The following is a 15,795-nucleotide window of genomic DNA, read 5'->3' on the forward strand; positions in this document are numbered from 1 at the left end:
AAATCTAAACTACCCTTTTCTTTCCTTTTTTGGGGGCCGGTTTGTTCTTACGATTTGACTTACGGTTTGAAAGAATATATTCCACTATGTTGGGGAAGCTCTGATGGCTGGCAACACATGGCAGCGGGAGTGCACAGCAACTGGTTATGCTGGGTCAGCAGCCAGGAAACAGACACAGGTTTGGAAATAGTCCTGGTTGTAAAACCTCAAGGTTCACCTGTATTTCCTTCAGCTCAGTCTCACCTCCCAGATCAGTGGTTTTTCAACCTTCCTAATGCAGTGACCTTTTCATACAGTTCCTCAGGTTGGGGTGACCGCCAACCATAAAATTATTTTCATTGCTACTTCATAAATGTAGGTTTGCTGTGTTAAGAATCATAATGTGTACATGTTTGGAGATAGGGGTTTGCCAACGAGGTTGTGACCCACAGGTTGAGAACTGCTGTCCTAAAGGTTCTGCAACTTAAAAAAAAACCAGCAAGCATCATCTGCTCAAATGTGTGTTCAAATATGTAAGTGTTCAAGGGCATAGATCTGTGACGTACATCTTACATACAAATCACAGTATTCTATTCCTGCCCCTCATTGCTATGGCCTTCTCACATGTGAAATCCATTCCAACTTTGTCTCATGGTCCTGATACTGTTTGAAAGTCCAAAGCCTCTTCTAAAATTCAAGGTAAACCCTCAGGCTGGGACCCCATGTAAAAACCATAAAATAAGCCACACACATCCATCAAACAATGGCACAGAGTAGACATTGTCATTCTAATATGGGGGGGGGGGCGACGACATAACAGCAAAAGGTCAGACCAAAGGAAGACTGTAAACCAGCAAGCAAAAACCAGGCATTACTGCTCCTAGACCAGGTCATGTGGTGTCATCTGGGCACTAACGGGCTTCCGTAGTCCTTCCCCTACAAATTTGCTCACATCCAACATGGCCTCCCTCAGGACAGCTCCACTTGGCAGTTTCAGCTTTTCTCTCAGTACAGATCCAAATTTCTGGCGTCTCCAGCATCCTAGGGCCTCCGTCACAGGTTAGGTTATGTAGCCATAATTTCTTGTACAGAATGGAACATTGCTACATATTGTTTGGTCTCAGAGGCTTTTTGAAGTTCGCAATAAGCTTACACAGCCCCCTAGGCTTTTGCATCTTGTGTGCCTATAAGCAGAGCACTATGTCAAGATTTGGTGCCAGCTCAAGGTACAGTGTGGGGCTCTTAGATCACAGCGGCAGTAGCTAAAGACTGTGACAACTGTATCCACTTTGTAAACAGCACTGCACGCTACTGGATTAGATTTATATTTCTTTGTCAAACAGCACGCATTTTCCCTATCTTTCTGCTTTAGTTGCTCACCATAAATATGTCTACAAATTACACTACAGCCTGGATATTATGCTGTCTTAAAACTTCCCCCTCCAAAATACTTAGTTGTTGAAATACTTCTTAATTTAGTGTCACTCAAAAATTTAAGACATGAGCAGCACGCAGCCAGACTCCTTGCCGTAATACAACAGCAATGATCTCCATCCCAAGCCCAGATGTCATCTTTCATTTCCTGTAAAAGCTCATGAGCACGTTTGCATTGTCTGTCTTAGTGACATTGCAGCTTTCAAGCTGCCATCAGAATCAACACTCTTGGGCACTCTTGGATGTTTTCAGCCTGAGGTTCCAGAAGTTCTCAGTCTTCCTGCAAACAGTTCAGAACGTCTATGACCCACATCATCATCTTTAGCAAAGCAGGACCCAACTGCTCGGTACCAATTTTCTGTATTGGTTGCTTTTCTAATTGATGTCACCAAATACCCTAACCAGAAGACATTTAAAGGGATGCAGATCCTATTTGGCTCATGTTCGAAGTGGAGAAGGCTTGACTGCAAGTGATTTCATGGGAGATGAGCTTGTGATTGGAGCACCTCTACACTGTGGGGAGGATGGCGTGGTGGCAGTTGCCTCGTGGGAGGTGAGCGTGAATCTGGGACTCTCCCACAGTCTGTCATGGTAGAGAAGTGGATGGCTTCCTGGAAGATGAGTGTGTAGGTGCAGGTGGGACGCTTCTCTCCTCATATCTTGGCAGAATAAGCAGCAGGATTCTTTGGGTAGCTTTTACATGGTGATGGGTAATCTTTGTTGCCAATTTGTCTGGGTTTAGAATCACTTAGAAGATACACCTCAGGGCTTGACTGTGGGGGCATTTCTAGTGAGGATTAACAAGAGAGGGAAGACCCACCCTAACATTTGTGGTTCTGTCCCATGGGACAGGGTTCAGCGTGAATAAGGAAGCCAAAAGAGAGGTAGATGAGTTCAAACGGCCTTCTCAACCCTCACCACTGTCTTCCTGCAGACAGACGTGTGGAAGCAACCTCGGGCTCCTGAGGCTAGGCCTCTTCCATCACGATGAATGGAACCCTCTCAAACCATAAGCCAAAATAAGCCATTCCCTCCCTCAGTTGCCTACTTTCAAATATCCCATTACAGACAGGAGAAAATGGCTCACACAGACGTATTCACCGCATTGTCACCAATGACAACAACCACCGTGCTGCACAGTAAGCATTTTACATTTTTCTTTTTTTTACCCAAAATTATGTATATATAAAGATTTATTTATTTATTTTCAAGATTTATTTATGCATGCAGCATTCTGCCCACCAGAAGAGGGCACCAGATCTCATTATAGATGATATGAGCCACCATGTAGTTGCTGGGAATTGAACTCATGACTTTTGGAAGAATAGACAATGCTCTTAACTTCCGGGCCATCTCTCCAGCCCACATTTTTCATGTCTAACTGATATTTGGTATCACTTGAGATATCCCCAGCCCCCTTTCTTAGCCACCAATTTCTGGTAATCACTACTTTCTGCTTCTGCTTTGCCATTTCACATTCTGCATTTAGGTGAGACCCTGGGCTTCCTGTCTTTCTGTGCTTGACTTAGTCAACTTAAATAAATGACTGCTTAATACAAAGTACATGTTCCTGCATTATATCCATGTACTGGTTAGCTTTTGGTAAACTTGGTGCATACTAGAGGCACTTGGGAAGATGAACTCTCAATTAACAAAATGTTCCTGTAAGATTAGCCTGCAGGTGAGCCTGTCAGTCATTTACTTGATTATAGATTGATGTGGCAGGGCCCAGCCCAGTCTGGGGGGTGTCAGCCCTGAGCAAGTGGTCCTGAATGATGTAAAAATTCAGGCTAAGCAGCCCATGAGGAGCAATCGAGTAAACAGCATTTTTTTTCATGGCTTCTGCCTCAAGTTCCTGTCTTGAATTCCTTCCCTGACTCCTCTGGGTAATGGGATATAAGCTATAAGATAAAATAAACCATTTCCTCCCCAAGTTTGCTTTTGATTGTGTTTGATGACAATATGGCACTGTAATAGTATGACATATTAGAGTGTGTACATGTACAGAAGTGTTACCTTAGGTGCTCATATAGCATACATGTATTGTCCATGTATTTAGGTGTAATGTTAATTTTTAATGAATAAGTTGAAGCATATATAAACTTTATATATTCTAAATAATGTATGATTTGGGAGGTAGATGGTAATGAAAGAATAATGGGGATCAAAACCCAAATTTGGACAAAAATAGCTAATAAAAGGTCAATGACTTTTTAAATGGTTGTTTTCTCTGTGTCATGAATCTCTTGAATTTTCATGCTGTCTGATGCACATATTAACCTTTTTTAAAGCCTGCAATTGAAGGGAGTATTTCACATTTAACTAATGGTTTTCTCATCTCCTATATTGTCTTTTTTTGCCTGAAAATATGTCCTATAATCAGTTAAAATTATTAAAGCATATTCTTCAAGAAAATGGCTTCAGTGCAGCTGTTGAATATGTTTAACCAGAAATGAAAGTTGAATGGACTGCAGTCTATAGACATACTAACCCTGAGCCCACTCAGATAAGAGACCATTTCACTCTCCCCCACCCAGGTTCTCTGAATGGCACTAAGCAGGAGCTACAGTGACTAAAGCAGCCACACACTGCTGGGCAGCATGGGGCGATGGCATGCACGCCTCGTCTTGTCAGTCACAGGGGAGACACTGGCACCACTGCAGAGTCCTTGGCTTCTTAGCCTGACTGTGGGGGACAGCTGTTGCCCTCTTCCAGATTAAGTGACAGAGGAGGAGACTCACAGTTCTAGTGAGACAGGAATTCACTCCTCTTTCCATCCAGCAAAAACACTGCTGGAAAATGCGAATTGCAATGTGCTTCAGATAGAGCATCATTCCAGTTAAGAAAAATGTTGTCCTTTCAAAAAGTGAAGGCCATAACTTTAAAGACATTTACCATGCGCACCCAGTTCGCATCTTTATATCCAAGTAGTTCTTGTACTTATTTACCCCAAATACCTTTAATATCTGAAGTATCAAACAGCAGACTTACACCTTCAATTCTATTTCTCATTTATTTGGAGTAAAATTTATAAGAAACAACGAATTTTAAGCACAATAAAGAAAGCAACACAGGAATTATGAAACATTGTACATAAAACATCACAGTTCAAATTAAATGCATTATGGTATAATTTATATTAAAAACATACTCAAGGAAACCAATACATTAAAACTATAACCTTAATTATACAGTTTTTTTCCAGACTTACTTATCTTTCAAAGATAACTGAAAGTAAACACAATTCAGAAAATTTGCAAACTAGTGAGATTTTACTACCAAAAATCACTCTTATGATAAAATAAATATAAAAAATAACTATTAAAATGAAAGAATAATCAATCTAAATAATTAAATTACTAAGTTTATACACCCAGTCGGAAATTCAAGCCTATCATGTCCCCATGAAGTCACTGATTATTTTAGTCTGGTTCTTGTGTAACATTCACATTCCAGGAAACGTGTTTGGCTCTGAGGATACACAGGGAGATAAAGCAGACATGATCCTGCCCTCACGGAACTTCCAGTCTAGTGCAACACAGACTGCTACAACAGCACAGCTCTGGGCAGTGAGTGGCCTCTATGCCGAGGAAGCGATGGCTGAACCAAGATCTGCTGTGTAAGGGTCAGTTAGTCAGTGGGGGAGGGGCAGAGAGGAGAGGAGAGAAAGCCTCAGGTTAAAGGGCAAAGGAAGCACAGAGGCCCTGCTTCTCAGTGGTCGCCACATCAAAGATGCCCATGTGCTTGGGGCCCACAGTGAGATGCCGGTTTTCAGTGAGGAGCAGAGAACAGCATGGTCAGTCTTTTCAAGGCTAACATCAATCCATTTTAATGAGTGAGCTCACCACCATCTTGTTTTCTAGCATTCTAAGGAATAACCCCTTTTAACAATGAGGCAGTGATAATAGATGGTATCCTTTAAAAAGATGACCTTTTTTTTTTTAATTAGTAAAATGAAAACCTCTGGTCTTCTAAAACCACAAAGCCTAGGGAATCCCTGTAGAAGAGGTTTACCAACGACACTGCTGAAAAAGGCATGGGGGTATGCAGGCAGGCTACACGGGAAGGGGGTCGTTAAAGCACAGAGGTCACGTGAGAACTCGGGGGATTTTTAATCGCAAAATAATGGGAGTGATTTTCAGCAAGGAAATGAGCTATATTAAAGTCTCTGAAAAGACCATTCTGAGCTGTGGTTAGGGACTCTGTAGAGGACAGGGAAGACAGAAGGCAGAGGAGCCGGTGAGCAGCCCTGTAGTGTTTCAGGAAGAGGAAGAATAGGGTCAGGTGCATAGTGAACTTTCTGGGATGGAGTAGGAGGAAATGCATCGAAGAAAGAAATCCAGTGGCATTTGGTGAGTTAGCGGCATGCTGGGTGAGAAAATAGGGGGGCGGGGTGTCGAGACTGATGCCAAGCCTTTTTCATTTGGATACTGGATTGACTGTTAATACTGAATTGCACAACTAAAGAGAAAAGTGTTTGGTGAAGGAAGTACGTGAGAACGTGCTAAATTACAGATATTAGGTCAATGTCAGAAGCAGAGGAGACAAAAGGTTGAACCTCGGCTGGAAGTGCTGCAGTCCCCAGCAAAGTGAACGGAGCTTCTCAGACAGCACGGGGCCTCAGGAAAGGACAGAGGACATCCCTTACAAGACGGAGGAAGAGGAACGGCGTAAGGAAGCAGAGGCGGAGAGGCCGGGGAGGAGGTCAACATCGAGAGATCAGTATGGAGAAAGCCAAGGATGGAACAGGAAATGGAGTCAGTTGCTGCAAGAATCAACAGGAAGGTCGGGTGAAAGTTGTTTATGGAACCTAGAGGCAAGGAAGTCAGGGCTTCTGAGCGCAGGAGAGGTGAATCTGCAGGTAAAAATGAACTCTTCTAAGGCAGTGGTCCTAACAACAGAACAGGGCGGCAGCTGGCCTGTGTGTGTGTGTGTGTGTGTGTGTGTGTGTGTGTGTGTGTGTGTGTGTCTCGGGGGGGGGGGGGTTAGGGGGTAGGGGGCTGGGGGTGGGGCAAGGCAGGAGTGGTTATTTACCTTTTAATCCTAGACTACTTTTAGTTTTTGGTTTTTCAAGACAGGGTTTCTCTGTGTAGACTTGGCTGCCCTGGACTCACTTTGTAGACCAGGCTGACCTTGAACTCACAGAGATCCGCCTGGCTGTACCTCCCAAAGTGCTGGGATTAAAGGTGTGCGCCACTGTGCCTGGCTTAAGGATAGACTCTCAGTCATTGATAGTCAGTTGATAGGGAGAATTTGAAGACTTGTAACAACTGAAGACAATCAATAGAAATTAATATACAGGATATTACTTATCTTAGAAACTCAAAAGTCTTTAAGAATGTGCGTGCTCTTCCCATAGGGACATGACACAACTACAAAATTCTCAGTGGATTTAAGTACACGTAAGAATATAAAATGATTCCAAAGACATCTCTAGGGAATCACATTTTAAAATATAATTTTAAAGTTATATTAACTTTAGCTGTTGTCCATAGAGATCATATTCTTTAAATAATAAGTATCTTCGAATCGCTGCTGGGAGAGGAAGCTTCTCCACGGAGGCTGGCTGGCAGAGCCGCTGCAGTCCCATAACGCGTCGAATTTTTAGCCGACACAGGTGCTTTAGTGAGCAAGGATTCTCTAAAACAAACAGGGAAACAAACACAAAATTGAAGGATCCTATTGGCTTCACATCTGAGATACAGAGTGTTTTAGAGTAGCATGCGGAGTGTTTTTCTGAAAATACAGCCGCTAGCAGCTGAAGGCTTTGACCTCAGTTCACACTTCAGTTAAATGGTCCAGCCCTTTCCTCATGATCTCAGCCCCACAAGGGCAGGGACTCCACCTGCATCTGTGCCAGGAGCGCCTGCTCTGCCTCCTGATTTGTGTCCAGCAACAGCTTGTTAAATAAACAAATTGATTTGATTATTAAAAAAGCAAATGGTCACACATTTCTCTCTCTCTTTTTTAAGGAACTAAATATTATACAGACATATTTATTTCCTCTCTTTTCTACTACTAATTCTGATGAATAAAATTATCAGTGAAATATTGCTAGGTGGTTCCACAAATCATTTATGATTCAATCTGAGGCCTGTTTCCAGTGTCTGATACACAGGATACTAACATGTACATATCTGGTGATATGTAAATATATCTTTCAAATTATTACTTTATATTAGAATTATATATAACACGGATGGTTTATGCCAACAAAAAGAACCAGTGAAGGGCAGCACAATGCAAGTACACGAATAAATGTTGGCTCTAGACTCCGTCTGCTGGGATTAAGATCCAGCCTGTTACTTTGTGTGACCTTGCACAGTGGCTTTACCCTATAATTAGTATTCTCATTTATGTAAGGTGGATAACAACAGTACCTACTTCATAGGATTGTCTGAAGGCTAAATGGCTCATATAAACTACTACAAAAATCTCTAATACACTGGACTGTAGCATTCAATAAATGTTGGGGGGCGGGAAGGGGGGTGGAACGGCTCCATAGTAATATGTTTGCTGTGCAAGCATTAAGACCCGAGTTTACTAGGGAGGTTAACAGGTAGATACTGGAAGCTCACTGGCCAGCCAAGCTACCTAATCAGAAAACCCCACAGGAATGACATCCAATGTCAACTTCTGGCCTACAATATGTACAAACACGTTCACTTGAGCTGCCACAGTCGGGTGGGTACACACACACACACACACACACACACACACACCACAAAAAGGAACAGGAGGGATCAGTCACTTCTTTGCTGAAAGTGACCAAATTTTTGTTATATTTGATTATAAAATTTCAAATTACATTCTTTAAATATTAAAACAAAGTTAGCTTTGCTGGCATATACCTATAATCCAGGATTTGAAGGCTAAAGCAGGAAGGTCACAGGTGTGAGGTCAGCCTGGGATACAGAGAGAGTTTCAGACTAGACTGGGATGCATAGAAAAATCCCATCTCAAAAATAAATTAGGACATTTTCTACAAATGAGGCAAAAATATTATGCTCAAAACAGCCATCCTCCCACGTTTTAATGAAATGACAATTTAATCGTGTTCCTTGATGGTCGAACCTCCTTCCCACCAGCTGGAGATGCTGACATCCAGTGGGTTACCAGGCTCACAGCAATGAGCTGGCAAGCTGCAAATAAGTCACTGAAACAACAGAAAGGCATTCTGACTTCCTTCTTACCTGGAATATCTTTCTAAAATCATTACAACTAGGAGTTCATTTGCATAAAAATACACGGACTGTTTACTCTCATTTCCCAGAGAAGCCTGTGCTACTTATGACAGAAACAACAGAAATTATTGCAGAAAAAGCCAGAGTTACCATGTAGAACAAACAAGGTTCAACCCCTGGCTCTGTTGTTCCCAGTGCCTAAAACTTGAGGAAATTAGTTTATTTATGCTGGTGTCTTCATTTTGAAATAGCCAAACCATGTAAGCATTTGCCTTTGAGAAGCTTAAATGTGAGGCTAGCTCCAGACACGCCTAGTCTCATGAATCATAAGCATCAGGCAGACGAGCCTCTTGACTACCTCTCAGGTTATAAAACGGAACTTCGTCAGCCTTGGCGACCTTCGTTCCTCCTTCTCCCACAAACCACTGCGACTCACACTTATATAGCCATCACCCCATTTGAAGTTTCTTCACCTAAGTGACCTGTCCCTACACTAACTACAGGGTCGACACAAGTGGTGGCCTTCCTGCCTCGGCCTCCAAATGCTGGGATTTCAGGTATATGCCACCAAGGCTAACTTTATTTTCATATTTAAAGAATGTAATTTGAAGTTTTATAATCAAACATAACGTTGAAGTGACTGATCCCTCACATTTATTTTGTGTTTTGTGGTGTTTGTGTTTGTGTGATGTGTGTGTGTGTGTGTCTGTGTGTGTGTGTCTGTGTGTGTGTGTGTCTGTGTGTGTGTGTGTGTGTGTGTGTGTGTGTGTGTGTGCACGTGCACGCCGGCCTGACTGTGGCAGCTCAAGTGAACGTGTATGTGCATACGTAGGCCGGAAGTCATCTCCAGATGTCTTTCCTTGGGGCTTTGCTACTGCTGTGGGATTAAAAGGTTATTAAAGAGTTAATACCCTTTAGATGCCTTCTGATCTAAAAGTTCTTTTTTCTATCCATTTTTGCCATGTCACATGACCGCTGGAGAACCCTGATGCCTGTAAAATGACAGTTATGTAAATTTCCACTTATTACTTGAGACACTTTGATGATGAGAGTCTCCTCACCTATTTTTGGTTTCTGGTGACATGAATCATATAAACAAGGCAGAAAAGCGGCTTAAATGTTTTTAGCAAATTTTAAAATAAGTTGATTTTCTATAACCCCCCCCCTTCTTTTTTAAATATAGACCAGGCTGGCCTTGAACTCATGGTCATCCGCCTGCCTCAGCCTACAGTCAGGTTTTATCACATATGTAGACATTTTGGACATATTTATGTTACTCATTGAAACAATTGTGGTTTTGAAACTTGAGTGGTTCTGTTTGGCCCCCGAGAGTGTCTTCAAGTTGGCTATGGAGTCTTCTGACTCAGTGCCGGGAGCCCCTGTGTCTCTTGGCTGCCCGCCTGCTCTGAGGTGGTGCCTCCACAGGCATACCCATCCTCAGGCCTGAAGCCATCGTTTACTATTTATTTATTTATTTATTTATTTTAGGAATTAGCTTTTCCACCCTGAATTCCGTGTGAGAAGGATGCTGAGGAGTGCTAGGGTCATTGCTAGCAGTTAAGTTTTCCTAAAGCTAGAAACACACTCGTAACCACACTCACAGCACATACCCACAAGCAAAACGAACAAAGCCCGAAAGTCAAGAGAGCGTTTGTTTTCACCTATTATTCGGCGGATTTCCGGCCATTCTCTCTGTACTTCTAGCACCGACTTCAGTTTAGCACACAGAGGGACATAATCCATGTAATCTACGAGGGTCCGGACCGTGCTGCCCACCAGGTGCTTCATCCATGGAACTGTAATAAACTCACAGAACTGAAGGAGCCCACGAGTTAGCTTAGTAGTGTTGTAACATAGCGCGCACATAGTCAGTACATAGTTGCACATAGTCAGTACATAGCGCGCACATAGTCAGTACATAGCGCGCACATAGTCAGTACTTCTGTGAGAAGTTACTCTTTGTATTTTTTCAGGAAAGAAAATATTCCTGATTATGACGAACACAAAGGAAAAGGAGATGCCACGATTATCGCTGTGAGCTGACAGTACCACAGGCACAGTCACACTTCTGTTACGGTCAGAGTGGACATGATACAGAAGGCCCCCGCCTCTTGCTAGCCCCTCTGTTCCACCAGGTGAGTAACTGCATTTTTACATTATTTGATACTCTGTTTCCAATCCAAGAAAAGAAACAGCCTTGTTTCCTGGCTCATTGTATGCTTATCTGTCTATAGTAATATGAAGTTAAAAAAAAAGAAGCACATAAATTAAAATAGATTTTCCCCTGCTGTGCTATCCTTAAATGAGTGACATTTTATGAGTTAAACTGCAGATTCTGTATTTTACTTAAAACATAGTATACCCTCCAGAATAGATTCAGCTATCAAACAAGACCTAATGTCTTTAATGCTAAAGCCATTTTGATGCTATTTTATGACTACAATGGTATATGTCTAAGAATCAGTAACAGGAAGAAATGTGGATATTTTATAAATTAATAAAAGATAAACAACACACTCTTGATGAATTTTGTCAGTCAATGAATAAACCAAAAGGGTTAAAAAAAAAACTTAAAGGTCCTTGAGACAATTATAAGTTAGGGTGCTGATCCGAAACGAAGAAGGAAGAGGATGCAACTCACCGGGTTATCTTTTATTATGCAAGATGTCCATCCTGGCAGTCCCTCCCCTTCTGTCTCGGGCCACATGAATGAATTTCCAAAGACGTCGCCGTGCATGCAGTCGAAGCACAGCTCCACTTGGTAGCCGTTGTTCAGCAGGAGCCTCAGCATAAGCTCATCGTTCAGGGCGTACTGAATGGCACTGGGGAAACGAGTGTCGTTCACGTGCATGAAATAGCAGTTGACGTTAGCCCCGTAGGAGAGAAGCAGCCGGACGATTTCATGTCTATTGGCCCTCACTGCCACAAGTAGACAGTTGAGGGGATCTAGGTTGGGGTCTGCCCCTGCAGCCAGGAGGACTTCGGTGCAGTGGATATCATTGTTAGAGACAGCGAAATACAGCGCAGTCTTTCTCTCGTCGTCGTAGCTCTGGGAAATGTGGTCAGCAAGCAGGGCGTTGACATCAAAACCGTTCTCAATGAGCAGCTCCAGGCACTGGGCGTTCTGTCCGTCTGCTGCTGAGTGAACTGGAGTGAGGCCGCTTTTCCGGATTGCGTGTTTGGATGTTACTGGGATAAGGTATTTCAGAGCACTAGAGCAAAAACCAACCAAACAAAAACTCTTTAAATATCCCATTGTATAAAGAAAAATCAATAACTGAATAACATTTTCTCTTCAGACAAGTGAATTAACTTTGTTTAATATAGTTTAGTTGAGTTTTTTTTTAATTTAGTTTCCCATTCTAAAAATCCCTAAGGAACATCCTGGGCCTTACATGTTTGCTTCTAGGATTGAGTCCGCAGGACTCTGTCACCTTTCCAGTTCTGCCTCTCAACAATAAAGTTGTTGTTTTTTTTTTAAAATAATCAACAGGTGCAACTGCAAAAATGGCAAAGCCAGTTAAGCGCCTCTGATGGCACAGAAATACACTGCACAGTCCTGACCACGGGAAACCATGCGAGCTTGGCAAATGACCTTGGACAGCTTACATACAACCTCCTTGCTTAAGGATGAACAATAGAAAGGCTTAGGAAGGAATATAACTTGTCCAAGGGCCTAAGCTCCCTGTGAAAGGAAGGGATAGAGCTTTAATCTTTTGATTCTTATTAATTCTTTCTTTTTCACGGACTCTTAAGCCACTTATTCATATTGTCGGTGTACGTCTGCCACTCACAAGTGAATTCTTAGGGAAAAGAAGGGTCTTCAATGTCCCATCAGCGTGCATCCATCCAAATGAAAGAACTGTCCCTAGCTCATGTTTCTAAAGGCATTCTTGTCAATTTCACACTTCACTAACCGTTTAGACACCCATGAGAGCCACAGGCAAGGATAACCTGATCTCCTGTGCCTAATTCAGACCTATCATGTGTGAATTTATGAACGCTGGGAGTAAATCCAGGTAAACTTTAACAACATGTCACTTCACATCAATTATGCGTCATTGGTCCCTTAACTTTGCCAATATGGCTACCAGAAATAATAAAGCCTAGTTACCTCAAAGGTTTTGAACTTGTAAGATATTTTTAATTTCTTGAAACCATCTTTTCTTGGTGGATAGTTTAATGTTGTGACTCTAGACTCCTATTACTGTGTTGGTGTAACATATTTTGTGGTTGAAAATTCCACTCAATCTAAGTTACAATGAATATTTTCTATTCAATAATATATTCACCATTATAGTATTGTGTACATCCTGGCAGTGATAGGAAAAAAAAAACCTGGAATAAAACACAGTATCATTACAAGCTATAGTCCTCTATCAGTGGCCATTTTTGAACCATTTTTATTTTAAAACAGAAAGATATACCTGCCAGTTGGTGAAGATTTTTCAATTACAACTTTATTCCTCTACAAGGAATACTTTATAGTATAAATTCACTCTGTGAAAATCAACATTATACAATGAAAGAGGAAAAGCTACAAAATCAATTCCAAGCATTGAAATACAAAATGTGTGAATATTTCCCTTTGAGATTTGGGAAGTATCACATATCGAAAGATTATACTGTACACACAACTTAGCTTTTTAAAAAAAATTTAAAGCAATCACCTCAATCTCTTACTTACAGGTAATGTCCCTCATAGGCGGCTCGGTGTATTGGAAGATGCCCTGCTCTGTTAGGCACATTGCCGCTTCCTCCGTATTTCAGCAGGAGGGAAATGCAGTCAGGGTTTCCACCTCCTGCTGCCTCAAATAGCACAGATGCCCCATCATCCGCCAAAGCAAACACATCACCACCTGGCGGTGTAAAACACGTGGCTTAGCTGGCTGAGTAGTGTTAAGAGAGCCTGTTAAAGTAATCTGTCATTTTCCTTTCTGATTAACACTGTAGAATTTTGAGTTGTTTGTTTTTTCATTTTAATAGCTTCAATAACAGCTAGGCAACATGCTTCATCTTACCAAACTTTCAGGGAAAGGGAGTCACAAAATGTGACTTTTTTATTTGATGATAACAGGTAGCATTCTTTCAATTCAACAAATATTAATGGACATCTATGAGGTGTAGACACTGTGTGTGGCCCTAAGCTGAATAGGCCCAACTGAAGGTGCAAAAAGAGGAGATGAGGCTGTAACTAGAGGACATGTGATGCAGGACGCTGGCGTGAAGGCTTGAGTGGAATCGTACTGTAGAGGGGAGACAGCCATCTTTGATCTGCTGCAATAGGGTTTTCATGCATCTCTGTTTCTTTATCTGTAAACTAATTAGCATGTTTCCCAGGGGTTATGTGGCAAGTCAATGAAGTTACATTGGGAAACACAAAAAATGCTAATTTTCACCTGTACAAGATCCTTTGGGGATCGTGTGGTTCACTTATGGGGCCTGAGCATGTAAATAGACAAGTGCCTCATAAACAGTAGGTGGAGGTTGGAGCTAGGAGCTGGGAATTGAGTTTCTTTATTCCTTGTTGTACAGTTGACGCATTCTGAGGTCTCAGGACTGGGGAAAGACACCGTCTGTTGGAGGGACTTAGGAAAGGACTTATGAGACTGTCTCAAGAGACTGGCTTTCAATTTTGCTGAGTACTATTCCAAATGAGAGCAGGAATCCGACCTAAATTAAGGCTGAGAATACCCATATTTTCTCTTGCCCAGAGTAAGATACTGAGGGTTGGAATAGTGAAACATAAGCCTGGAAAAACAGTTCTAATTATCAAAAGCAGTTGCGGCGGTGCTTTGAGTAGAACGCGTCATTGATGTTGCACTTGCGTGAGAGGAACTGAGCTGCAGTGCATAGTATGGCTTCGCTGACAGGCCGAACGGGAACCTAAAGAACAGTTGGTAAATGATGACACTGGTCCAGGGAAGGTGGGAAGGACCCGGCCAGGAAGGCAGGCCGACCGGCAACACAAAGACAAGAGAGACTTCAGTACTATGCAGCCAGCTGGATTTGGGAAAGAAAGTGATAGAAGACACAGAGGTAAACCTGACCTCTCTCGGTCCTGGTTAAGAGAGATTGACACACCAACAGGTGGAAAAGGAGGAGGAAGTCAGCAAAGATGACAGTAAAAAACCTTCCCACAAAATCTGCACGGGAACTGTGCTGTCTCTAGAGAAAGCAATCGGAGCTGGTCCTGCAGATCTCGGCAGGTCACAAGGAACAGAGCTTTGGTGGTGAGACGGGGGTTTGATGTGGGCCTGGGGTAAAGTCTCACCCACTTGTATCTAGAAGAGAAGGGGACGCCCATCAGCGATAAAGAGCGGGACAGATTACCTCACCTCACATACCTTTGTGAATAAGATGTTCTAACACATCGCAGTGGCCGAACTCAGCAGCAACTCCTAAGGGCGTCACTCCAAAGCCGTCTCGCAGGTGGACGTTGCCTCTGTGGTGCAGGAGCAGGGCCACGATGTCTTTGCGGCCTTGCTTTGCTGCTTCATGCATCGCTGACCATCGCTTGACACAGGGCTGGTCAAGGCTGGTGTTGTATTTAATCAGTGCAGACACCATGTCATAGGAGCCCCTTTTTATAGCTTGAACAGGAATGTTAACACAAAGTTTGCCTCGTCAACTTGAGTACTTTACATGCAATTAAACGAATAGGTAAAAAACTATCCCATTTCTTCTACAAAAGGATATTGTACTACACATGTGCTTTCTCTCTCTTTCTCGTGCTCAAATTTCTGTTTGTGGAGCCTAAGTCTTTTGGACTCAGAGTGGGTAAGGATTTCACAACAAATGCTCATCATCAAGGTGGTGCATGCCTTTAATCTCAGTACCGAGGAGGCAAAGGCAGGCAGATCTCCTTGAGTTCAAGACTGGCCTGGTCTACAGAGTGACTTCCAGGACAGCCAGGGCTACATAGAGAAACCCTGTCTTAAAAAACAAAAACAGGGGGGAAAAAAGATATAATTTTGTGTGTAGTCATTCCAAACTTCATCCTCTTTTCCAAAATATGGGAACAGTGTACTATAGGGTTGTACAAATTAAATAACGTATGTCAACCATTTAGTATAGTGCCCAGTATAAAATATGATTACAATAAATTATTCTAAGTACTGGCATCATTTCTAGGACTCTGGTGCTCCATATAAATATTTATCAGGTTTCTGCCCTTTATAGCGCAAGTATCATTTTC

General features: G+C 42.3%; 1 protein-coding gene across 3 annotated transcripts in view; it reads right to left on the reverse strand.

The window, feature by feature from the left end:
* Positions 1-6,408: 6,408 nt before the first annotated feature.
* The window catches only part of ASB15 (ankyrin repeat and SOCS box containing 15), a 45,323-nt gene continuing 35,936 nt past the window's right edge, over positions 6,409-15,795 (reverse strand). For all 3 annotated transcript variants that reach the window (XM_084785385.1, XM_084785387.1, XM_084785386.1), the window contains exons 7-11: positions 14,945-15,190; positions 13,285-13,456; positions 11,239-11,809; positions 10,259-10,412; positions 6,409-7,053 (exon numbers count right to left, since the gene is read on the reverse strand). In XM_084785385.1, coding sequence (XP_084641511.1) covers positions 6,881-7,053; positions 10,259-10,412; positions 11,239-11,809; positions 13,285-13,456; positions 14,945-15,190 — 1,316 coding nt within the window. In that variant the 3' untranslated portion in view covers positions 6,409-6,880. The remainder of the gene's footprint in view (positions 7,054-10,258; positions 10,413-11,238; positions 11,810-13,284; positions 13,457-14,944; positions 15,191-15,795) is intronic.

Source organism: Acomys minous (genome assembly GCF_964271855.1).
Source record: "Acomys minous genome assembly, chromosome: 6".
In the NCBI taxonomy this organism is placed as follows: domain Eukaryota; kingdom Metazoa; phylum Chordata; class Mammalia; order Rodentia; family Muridae; genus Acomys; species Acomys minous.